The sequence below is a fragment of the Leptopilina boulardi genome, unplaced genomic scaffold (genome assembly GCF_019393585.1).
Source record: "Leptopilina boulardi isolate dan_hultmark-lab unplaced genomic scaffold, ZJU_Lbou_2.1 LbouV2_194, whole genome shotgun sequence".
NCBI lineage: Eukaryota > Metazoa > Arthropoda > Insecta > Hymenoptera > Figitidae > Leptopilina > Leptopilina boulardi.
The window spans coordinates 197,357-209,684 of NW_026137745.1; the positions used below are offsets into that span (position 1 = coordinate 197,357).

Consider the following 12,328-nt stretch of genomic DNA (forward strand, 5'->3'; position numbering starts at 1 on the left):
TCAATTGATTAAATTTAAAATTTGGTGGGGTACAAAAAAATTTGTATTCGTTGAATTAAATATTGGTTTAACTAAAATTTGGTTAATTTAACAAAAAATTTGCTTTTCTAAAAAAATTTTTGACCAATTTTACAAATAAATTTTAATTATTAAAATTCAGTTGATTAAATTAAAATTTAGTTTGTTTCACAAAAATTTTCTTTTTAAGAAAAATATTGACCAATTTTCTAAATAAATATTAATTAGACAAAAAATTAAATTAACTAAATTAAAATTTGGTTGTTTTAATTGAAATTTGGTATAAATTTTATTTAAAAAAAAATTGTCTACATTCCAATTAATTTTGCTTTTAATATACAATTTTTAGTTTAAACTTTATTATAAAAGAAATTTTGCATAATTAAAAGTAATTATTTTCTATTAAAAAAAGAGAATTTTCTCTCTTTATAACAAGTAATTTTTATAATTATTATAAAAAAAACATATTTTTAAAATATATAATATATATACCAACACATGTATAGATAAGAAAATTCTCAAACACCTTGTTCGTTCAGAAAATCTATAAAGTACAAGGAAAATAAGACAATGTAAATATTATCAACATCTGCGAGTTCAATATTTTTTACCGAAACAGAAACAGAAAAAAAATAATAATTTTTCAAATTTTGTTTATTTATATAAAATATAGAAGGTTCAATTTATTTTTCAATAAATTTATAATCAAACAGATTTTTAATTAACTATTTTTCCAAAATTAGACATGCATTATTTTTGTTTTTTCATTTAAATTATTTTTTTCAATATAACTTTAAACAATAATTTTAAAATTATAATTATTTTTTTTTTCAATGATTTTAAAATAATTTTTTATATTAATAATAATAATAATTTATTTGCATTTCCTTTTCAAGGATCTTTACAATTTCCTTGTTTAATTTTTTATATTAATAATTGTTTAATAATTTTTTAATAATTTTAAATTAATTTTTTACAAAATAAAGTCAATTTTTTTAAAATAGTAATTAATTTTTAATTGTTATATAATTTTTTCAATTAAATTTTATGATAATTATCAATTTTTTATTTTTATTTAAATTCTCTCAAAGTAATTCAATAATGTGACTATTATTGAGGTCAAAAACTTGGAGTGAAGCGTGTATAAAAGTGTCTCAGGAAAACGGATCTCTATAAAGAACAGCAACAGGTAGTTGGATATATATATATATATATACAAAGAATACACTTGTGAGTTATTTGAGGGACTAAAAGGAGTGGTATTAAATAGAAGAGAAAAATCTTATTTGTTAAACCTGTATGCAAACATTTTTTCAGGGTGTCCCAAATATTCATTATTCTTTTAAAAATGGGGACAGTCAAATTGACTTTCAAATATTATTGTCACACATTATATAATCTCTAAATATATGAATTGTTAAAAAATAACTATAATTTTTAGTAAAATTTTGGCTAATTTTTTATTTTATCATGAATTAGTAAAAAAAATAACTAATTATTAGCAAAAAGTAAATAATTATTAGTAAAAAGTAACTAATTATTAGCAAAAAGTGACTAGTTTTTAATAGAAGAATAATTGAAAAAATAGTAAAATTTGACTAATTTAATTAGTTACCAAAAATTATTGGTAAAAATTAATAAATTTTTAATAGAAAAAAAAATGAAAAAATAGTTATATTTGACTAATTCAATTAGTTACTCGAAATTTTAGTTATGTTGACACAATCTAAAATGAATTTAACTAATAATTAGTTATTTTTAACTAATTCATTATTTAAAAAATTATTATTCAAATCATTAACTAACTTTCTGCTATCAAATCACTTATTTTTAACTAATTCAAATTCCGAGTAATATATTTTAAAAAATTTTTTAAATTTGTAAAAAAAAATGACTGAAAAAAATTTATTTGATTCAAATAATCGATTACTTGACTATTACACCCAGAGAAATGATATATTCGTCTCACAGCTTAATAAATATTTATTTAATTTAAATAAATTTTTATTTGATTTCATTAAAAAAGTTTATTTACGCCAAATAAATATAGGCTAGTAGGCTGTGAGACAAATATATACATTTATTTAACTCAAATATAATATATTTATGGTATAAATAAAATATATCTCTGGGTCAAATAAATATTTACTTGAACCAAATAATTTTTATTTGAATTAAATAAACTATGTAATTAAACTAATACTTTCTGTACTTGGAACAAATATACCATTTAATTGACTCAAATAATAATTACTTGATACAAATAAATTTTTATTTAATATACTCTCTAAAGCTGAATTAGTAAAAAAGTTTACTAATTTGAATTAGTAACTCACTTTTTGCTTCTCAATTAGTAAAATTTTACTAATTATTAGTAACTTTTACTAACAATTAGTAAAATTTAACTAATTCTAAAGCAAAAAGTTAGTCACTAATTTAAATTAGTAAACATTTTTACTAATTCAGATTTAGAGAGTAAGAAAAGTTTTATCAGAATAGTCAAGTAACAGATTATTTGAATCAAATAAATTTTTTTCAGTGATACTATTTATTAAATAAAAAAAAAATTTCACTTCAATATCTACATTAGTTAGATTAAAATGAAATTAATAAATCTTGATTTGAAATATCAAAAATGCACTAAAAACCCCTTCTGAGCCTAAATTAGTAAAAAAAAAATTTGATTTTGTAATAAGTCACTGATTTTCAATTAGAATAAAAATCTGAATTTTGACAAAAAATAAAAATGTTTACAAATCTTCTTTTACACATTCAGGAGAAAAAAATTTAAAGCAACCAAATTTTTGTTGAATCAACCAAAAACTTTATTTTTGACTTAATAAAATTATTTCTTTAATCGAAAAAATTAAAATAAATTTATTCAGATCAAATAATAATTAAACCAAAAATAAAATTAAAATAATCGAAAAATTGTGTCAATAAAAAAAACTTGGTATACATTTGGTTCATACAAAAAAAAAAAAATTCTCTGAATGAACATTAATTTAAAAAAAGAAACTAAACGAAAATCCACGAAGATTTAGAAGAAGAAAAAAAATGTGTTTTTTTTTTCACTGATGAGCATAATAACGATATAATATGTTTTGAATCGCACGTTTCTTCATTATAAATATATAGTCGCAAGAAAGGCGACCGTAAAACTTTTCCTGTCGCGATGCTGTGTGTGCGCGACGAGGGGGCAACGTGGTGTCAGCGAGCGGCGAGGCAAGGGGAGTTCCCCACTTATATAGTGTACGGTAGGCTCGATTGTGGTTTTGGTTGTGCGCGCGCGCGGGGAAAGGGAATTCCCGCGAGGAATAAAAAAAGAGAGAAAAAGTTTATATAGAAGTCTGCGCATGCGCGCTAGATCCAACCAGAAAGTTGGCGCGCGCCCCGAATGAAAGCTTGCGACATGTCATCGAGGAGCTCAGTCGTGCGCCAACACTCCGTGCTGTTCGACATATTTTTATTATCCGGGCAGAGTGTACACTTTTTTTTGTTTTTTTTCTTCTTCTTTCACCCAAAAAATAAAATCGTCAGTGTTACTCGTGTTGGCGTTTTTCGGCTTTTAAAAAAAAGGTGCAATCACTGGCCATTAAATTAAAAAATTTTAAAAAAACGTGTTGGGATAAACTTGACAAATTAAAATTTATTTTTTTTGGATTCAGGAAGTGAATTTTTTAGTGACAGAGTGAAAACATTTTATTAACCTCAGGTGTGATAACTGTGACAGAACTGCTAACACCACGTGGTTAGCAGACGGAAAGTTGGAAAAAATCCCTTTTTTTTTTTGGTGAGGCTATCATCTGTGATGTGTTAAAAAAAAAAGTGAGTGATGGAGTCCCCAGTCATGTATGACACCTCGGCCCATCAGCCGCAATCTCAGGTACCGCCTGAGATGAAAAAATCATCCCAAGTGATGAACAACAATTCCGCCCTTCAAGTGAATCACAATCAACAAACTGGTAGTACAGTTGTTAGTAAAGTGTCAGCAAGTAAGGCATCATTACATCAACAATATGCCGAACATTGTGCTGCCGCTGGCGAATTAACGGATCTTAATACTCCGGAAATCTCATTGGATCTACAAAATCTCATTGATGACTCTCATTTTAATGATGGTCTATTAGATATGCTGAACGGTGGTAATGGCACAATTAAGCATAATAATCGTAATCCAGGCTATCCAAGAACAACCCTCGCCTATATGCCACAACCCGTACACAGTGGCGCAAGTTATCATCAAGGTAGTTGCAGTGACAGCAATAGTTCAAGTTCCGAATCGCCAAGCATTAAAGAAGAGCCCCTTGATCCTGCTGATTATAGGCGACATTGTCCTCAATTTCCACCAAGTGGTTATAGTCCCGTTAATAATGGACCATTTGCCAATGGTGGTTCAAATTTTACCAACCTCACACCATCAACGGTACCAGGAACACATCCTGTTCATCAGCAACAAAATAGGGTGGGCACAATGAAACCCATTATGTCACATCAACATCATGCAGCCGCCGCTGCAGCGGCCGCTGTTGCACGAAAACAAAGTAAATCCGTTGATAAGGCAAGCGATGAATATCGAAGACGAAGAGAGAGAAATAATATTGCCGTTAGAAAAAGTCGAGAAAAGGCAAAGGTACGATCAAGAGAAACTGAGGAGAAAGTTAAACTTCTTGTCAAGGACAATGAATTACTCAAGAAGAGAATTGAACTTCTCACTGAGGAGCTTAATGTTCTTAGATCGCTATTTAGTAGCGTTGGCGTTGTACCCGAACAACTTCATCGTGAAATATCAAGGCATCTCGATCAATTCCAACAACATGCGGTTGGACCCATGTAGCATTATTGCGATTCCACCTCAGCACCAATAAACTTCGACCTTGGAGATTCTTTCAAGGGAATCCGGCTGTGAACGCTTCCGCGTTGTCTCTTCATCATCATCACGGAACTAACAGGTTTCTCCGCATCTCCTCCTCTTTCGTTATATATATATACAAACTTCTTTCGTCAAAGGCCTCTGATGTCCTTAAAGGATTTTTTTCTTTAGTAACACATCACTTTTCTTTTCTTTTTTTTTCGTTCATGTCTATGGGTTTTACACTGAGAAAAATTCATTTTAGCTGTAAATTCCCGTTGTACGAAGGGAAAAAGACGTTAACTCATAGAACACACAAAACATGTACGAAAATTATTCTTAGTGACAATATATGAGTTAATTGGAATTTTTCCTTCGTACTACGGAGTTTTCGAACCAATAGGAAATTAATATTAGAATTTAAGTTTTGAACGTTGAAATGAAAGAAATTTTTTTTAAGTTTGAAGTTTATTACAAAATATTTATTTACATATTAAAAAATTATTTACTTAATAAGGGTTGAATTTTTTTTTTTATTAGAATACAATAATTTTAAAAAATATCGAAACGGAAAAGTTTTTGTTCATTTGAACGTTCAAAATTAGACATTAAAATTTAGTATAGTTTTGTAAAACTAGTTTAGCGGAAAAATGTGTGACGAACAGTTTTGATATTTTCAATGTCAAATTCGCAGGAGAGTATTTTTTGTTTCTCAGTGTACAAGCTTATTTAGATCAAATGCAACAAAGCAGTGTTCTATTTTCGAACATTTTGATGTTCCAATTTCAAAGCTTAATTTCGAAGAGTAAATTTTTTTCACTAACAAAAGTTAAAGTGTCTTTTTTTTGACAGTTTTGAAACAAAGTGTTTACACTCCGATTTTTATAACATTTGTAATTTTACCAACTTATTTCTGATTTAGTCAAAAAAAAAAAAATTTCCAACGTTCTGAACATTAGGTAGACAAATGAGAATAACTAAAAAGGTACCCGAAATTCTGAACGTTCATATGGACATTTAGGAAAAATTTAATACTTTTTAAATTATTATAAAATATTGTTGTCTGTATCCAAAACTAAATTTATGTATTAATATTAAAATCAATGTACTTTTTTATTTTTTATTGCTGTAGTAATTTTTTAAAAATGTGTATGAATTTATGAACGTTTTGATTTTATTGGACTATAAATTTTTTAATACAACAGCAATGAAAATTAGATTATTATTTTAATTTTTGGATACAGATGACATTATTTTATAATAAAGAAATTAAAAAGTAGTAAACAAATTTTTCCTTCATTTGAACGTTAAGAACTTTAGGCATACATAAAAATTACAAAGGTAAAATTAAAATGCAAATTAAAATTACCAGATGTCAATTTTCAAAGGAACATATAACTGTGTTTCAAAATATATATATATAGTAAATTATTTTTAAAAAAATATTAACAAAATTGTAAATATTGAAAAAATTTTAGATAATAAAAAAAATAGCTAATATATTAGTAAATATCGAATAGTAAAATGGCTAATAATAAATTGCTAAAAGTAAATTACTAAAAGCAAATTGCAATAGTAAATAGTTTAAAATTAATAAACAATATAGCTAATTAAAAAAATAATAATAAATAAAAATAAACCACAATGTTCAGAAAAAGGAATAAATTTTTTTTTTGATAGCTAAATGAAAATTGTTAATTAGTACTTATTTTCATTAAGTGAGATGTTACTGAATAAAAAGTGATTCGAGTCGCACAAAAAAGAAAGATAACACTTAATATATTTTATAAGTAATTGAATTAAAAAATAAAAAAAAAAAAAAAAAAAAAGCATTAAAAATACTTGATGTATATAAAGGTGCCTTGTATTAGATATGTCTTTCTGTTTTTTGTGCTATTCGGAAATCAGAACTGCAATCTAAGATCAAGAACCGGTTGGCATCATCGGCCTTGGCGAATTACAAACTTCACTATGTGGCAGCAGCATTACGTAAGTTGATCTCGTGCACTGCCAACGAATAGCTTATAAAACGCGCGTAAGATGTAGATTTTTATTAATTACGCTGACCCCACACATTAATTGTCATGATCACAGAAAATTGTTCCACGCATCAAAAATTATACTCAAAAAGGAAAAAAAAAATTCTCAAAAAAAAAAATTTTTCAAAAAATTAATTTTACAAAATTACATTTTCAAAAATTTAATATTAGAAAAAAACAATTTTTTTTGCATCACGCCAATAAATGAAGTGAAACGGAAAGAAAAATAAAATGAGGAAAACGGAGTTTCGCAGTTGGATTATTATTTTAATTTTTTTCTTTTTTTTTCTGAAAGAAATATTCAAGTCGATAGTGTAAAAGTGCCTTTTTTTTAAATGAAATAAATAAATAAATAAAAGCGACGACTCACGAGAACGCTTGGTGTAATATTTTTTGTTTTATATATAGAAAAAAAAAAAATGTAAAATTGTTGAGCGTGAACCTTTTTGGGGGTTCCAAATTATTATTATTATTATTATTATTATATATATTATATATTAACAGCGTCATCGACATCTTGTGATCTCTACAAAGACTCACGAAAAAACGCGACTAGACTTAAAAAGAAAAAAACAAAAAAAAATTTTTTGCGAGATGAATCGCTTTTTGATCATCTTTGTTTTTTTTTCTCTTACCGCACACGATGTGTTTTTTTTTTTTTTAAAGACTGGGTGGTTTAACCGTCGAATGAAATTCGATTTTTCCATCTCAACGGATGACACCTGTATATCTCTCGTTCGTGAAACTCACATATATACACATTGTACAATTTTTTTTTTTGTCTTTTTTTTTCCTCGAATATAAATATGTATATCTAAACGAACACTCGCTCATATACACAAAACACAAACATTTTAACCACGTGAATGGTGAGAAACTCGAAAAAAAAAATTTTAATGAGAAAAAAATTAATTTTTTCTTAACTCAAAGCACAAAGAACCCCTGAGAGTTTTAAGCTCCGTTCACGTGGCGTTGTGATTAGATACGGTTATTAGTGTAAATCGATAAAAAACAAAAAAGTATAATTAGTTTATCGCTCTCATACCTGAGTACCTTGAAATAACATAATATATATATATATATTATATACACTGAGATACCCCGATTGCGATCGAGTCTTCCAAAAGATCTCTCGTTCTGTATTTCTTTTTTTTTTTCATTTTTATCATATTTTTTTTTTTTTAAGTTTAAAAAATTTTTAATGTTATAGTTTCCCCGTGACTAACAAACGGCGATATGAAACAAAAAAAAAAAAAAGTAAAATATTTTCGCGTATAAGACCCTTGTATTATATAGCTAATATTTTTATTAAATGTATATTGTATACGTAAAATTTTAATATATTTTCAATAATATAAATGCGCGAAATTAAAAGTTATGAGCGAGCGGCAAAACAGAAAAAATAGAATTTTTTTTTTTTCATGCGTAAATAAATATTTATGTAAACATGAATTATTATATTTGTATTTTTTAGGCAAATATTTTTTTTGGACACAGAAAAAAAAAAGAAAATATTACGCCGAACGTTACCTATGGGACCACTCGGCCAAGCCGAGTCCCTTATATTAATTAAATAAATATACTTTTCAGTTACCGTAACGTGTGAAGCGGGCTTCATTGTTTATTCGTTCGATTGTTGATTCTTATATGTGCGCTAAGTGAGTGAGTGAGATTATACAAATATAAATATAGAGGTCTATATTATTAATATTATTATTGTTATATAAATATATATAAATAAAAAAAAATATATATATATATTTTGCGAATTACAACAAAGACAGCGACTTTTTGTGTGTGGATGAAATTATTTTTTTTTTTTTGTTTTTTTTTTTGGGATATGAGTGGATGCGATTTTAAGAAAAACGTATGCTGTGTATATGAGATTACCTTTCACGGTTGTCAACTTGTCTATGCACAAATATATTTTGATATAAAATTTACCCAATTTTTGTCTTATTATTTCAAAAGAAAAAAAAAACCTTATCATTTTTCTTACAGATTTGCAGTTATTCATTTGCGCTTAATCTTTTATTTTTTCTCATCGATATTAATTATGATTTTATATTATTTCGTTATTTTTTATTTTTAATTAATTAGTATATATTAATTTTTATATTAAATTAGTAGTTATTTATTTTAAACAAATTTATATTTACTATTCTAATACTAATATATTAATTAGTATTTGTATATTTTCTACTTACTATACTTCAATATACAACTACTTTTTAAAATTTTATTTGAAAAGAATTTTTTTTTTATGCTCTAATATGAAGGATCGTAAATAGGTAATTATTAAAAATTTCTTTATATCTGTAAAATAAATTAATAAAATATTATAAGTTATTCTATGCTATAAGTTTTATCTTCAATAATAATTGTGCCACTAATGACCTATACAAAGAAATACTTTTTGACACTTTAAACTGATTATATACATATATATATCACTTGATAACATTTGAGGAGCTGTGTCAAAGAACTTGCTTGATTACACTTAAGCCATCAGTCAAACGGCTCAAAAAGTGAATAAAATTAAAATTCAAAATTTTGCTTTTAGGAATTTGTAATTTAACACAATTTGTAATTTTTATTTTAATAAAATGGAAAATATCTATCACTTTCATCTAAAAAATATTTAACTAAAAATTATTTTTGTTTTAAATTTAAAAGTTAGTTTAGAATGGACGCATGTAAATTTCCACTGGAATTCTAGTAGAACGTCCGAAATATGTTATAGCCTTATTTTTTTTATACCTGCCTCACTCTGCTTTTCTCTATTCTATAGTTCCCAGCCATGTATCGAAAAAAGCTACCATTCCCTGTAATGTTTCACAATTCAGATGTTTCACTGATTATTATTTTCTATTTATTGGGTGTTTTCGGCATTCACTCAGAGTTAACTCTAGAGTTAACAGTGGTGCTCAATGATATTATCTTTGAAAATTTATTTACCTAAATAAAATAATTGATTTTCTATTTTCATCACCCTGAGTTTGAAGTTAGTTGTCCTTGTTTGCTTACTTTTTTTTAATTTATACGTATTTTTTGTTTTTCATTTAAAAATGGAACATATTTTTGCTACCCATAAACGTGTTATTTTTTTAAAGTTTATAATTTTCAAATTTTTCATTATTTCCCTAACTTTAATTAATCTGATTTGTTTTAGAAACTAGATTATTTATTTTAATTAAAGTTGTTTTTTATAAATAAAAAGTTAAAATAATTTTTAATAAAAATAAATTATTATGTTTCAATTTACACTTTTCAAAACAAACAATCCGTTCACAAATTTTGTCGGCCATTAAAGGTTAGGACTGACCCTTTTTCTTTACTCTCGCAAGAAAACAGAGTTAACTCTGGGTCATCTAGTAATAAATTTTTGGGGACTTTTATGAAATCTAGAAACAAGAAATTTTATTTTAACATTACATTACTAGAATAAAAGGCCCGTTTCACATGTTGTTACAATTGCAAACCCTGCGCCAATCAAAATGAATCGTCTATGCCAAATTGCCAATCAACAACGTTCACAACCAACAGACGAACTGAAAATCAAAATTTACATTTGAGCACCACTGCTAACTCTAGAGTTAACTCTGAGTGAATGCCGAAAACCCCCTAAGTCAATAAGATTTTTACATAATTCTTAACCTAAAAAATTATTTTTCGTCTATCGTTTAGAGATAATTTTAAGCTAAAATTTATTTTGTGTGTATATTAAATATACTGTATTTTCATCCAAAGCGCACAATATAATACAAATAAAATAATGCACTAGAACTTATGTTCGAATGAAATGAATCAGTTTGTGCAGAAACAATACAAGTTTATTTTCTTCGAAAATTACTTTTTTGTTTGAAATTATGCTATTTCAGTATACTTTTTGATACAGTTGACACAAAATGTTATATATGTTTACATTTTCTTCAATATTTAACTTTCTAGAAAACTAACCTCAAAAAATTTGGCTTTATTGATTACAAATTTTAAATAAATATGAAGAAATTGTTAAATAATTATATTTTAAAAGCAACTTTTTTTGTACATTAAATCTGAATAATAAAATTTATGATAATATTAATAAATATATTACTTACGAAGTAGTTTAAATATTTTTTATTTTATTAAAAGGTGTCGTTCACTGTTTTCATACTAATACATTTTTAAATTAATATTGTGAACTCTTATTAAAGTGTTTTTTAATTTTAAACTTATGTAAAATATAAATTTTAACCCAAATCTTTTATTTGAAATTTATTTTATAACTAAATCTTTAATAAATTCCGTTAAAATGTCATTTAAAGTTACCCTAATTTTTCACTTTTTTTTATATATTGCAATACTGTCAAAAATTAAAAAAAATTTGAGGAAAATTTTAAATTTACATAAAATGATTATTTTGCAATTTTATAATTTTAATTTAAGACCAAAAAATTTTAAAAAAAAATCTTAACGGTATTTCATAACTTTTTAATAACATTTAATGAATCAACTTCATTTTTCTTGGATATATTTTAATTATTTATTTTTAGTAGAGTAAGTGCACCAATTACGGCGCGTTCATAAAAAATAACTATTATTACTATTATATTTAATATAACTGTTGCAAAATGATTAAAAAAAATTATTTTAATCTTTTTTTGATACAATCACTAATAAAGATGCACTTTTAAACAATTATTAATTTAATTATTTGAGATAAAATTTCTTCTCTCGCCGTAATTGAAACATTTTTAAGATTTCCATTGGCTTCAATTATGGTGGGGAATAGTATTTTTAAAATACACGTAATTTTGGTTACCGTAATTGATACACCGAAACTGATACAAACGCGCCGTAATAGAAAATTACGGTACATATTAGTTTTAATTTCTCATATTTGTTTAAATAATCGATTTTTATAAAGTTAAAATTTTTTTAATACCTAAATAACATAAGCTTTTAGTTTAATAAGTTTTAAATTGACTTTATACAATAGAAATGTCGAATTTTCCATTTTAAAGGTGATTTGACTCGAATCGCGCCGTAATTAGTACATTTACCCTATATTAAAACCTAATTTCATTGATTAATTATTTATAAAGAAATTTAAAAAAAACAAAATTTTTTTAAACAAAAAAAATGTTCAAATTTTCTCATTTTTAAAAATTTTGAAAAATCTTATTTTAAATTATCATCTTCATTATTCTTAAATATTTTAATTAACTCTGATGTACAATAAATAATGTTAAGAAAATTCTGTTAATATATAAGAATAAAAGATTACAATTAGTGAGACATGAGTGAAAAATTTCTGATAGAATATATTTATAGAAAAGATTATTGTGCAGGATGACGAGGAATCTTGGGAAGAAAGGATTATACGTATATGATAAGGGTAAGATGTGTGACGTGAATTTGATTGATGAGATTG

General features: G+C 25.3%; 2 protein-coding genes across 5 annotated transcripts in view; both read left to right on the forward strand.

The window, feature by feature from the left end:
• The window catches only part of LOC127278052 (arrestin domain-containing protein 1-like), a 562,072-nt gene that overhangs the window by 30,277 nt on the left and 519,467 nt on the right, over positions 1–12,328 (forward strand). The window lies entirely within an intron of this gene.
• Positions 3,336–8,857, forward strand: LOC127278055 (CCAAT/enhancer-binding protein). The gene has a single exon (XM_051299566.1). It carries the CDS (start codon positions 3,854–3,856, stop codon positions 4,853–4,855), a length of 1,002 nt encoding a protein of 333 aa, XP_051155523.1. The 5' UTR covers positions 3,336–3,853; the 3' UTR covers positions 4,856–8,857.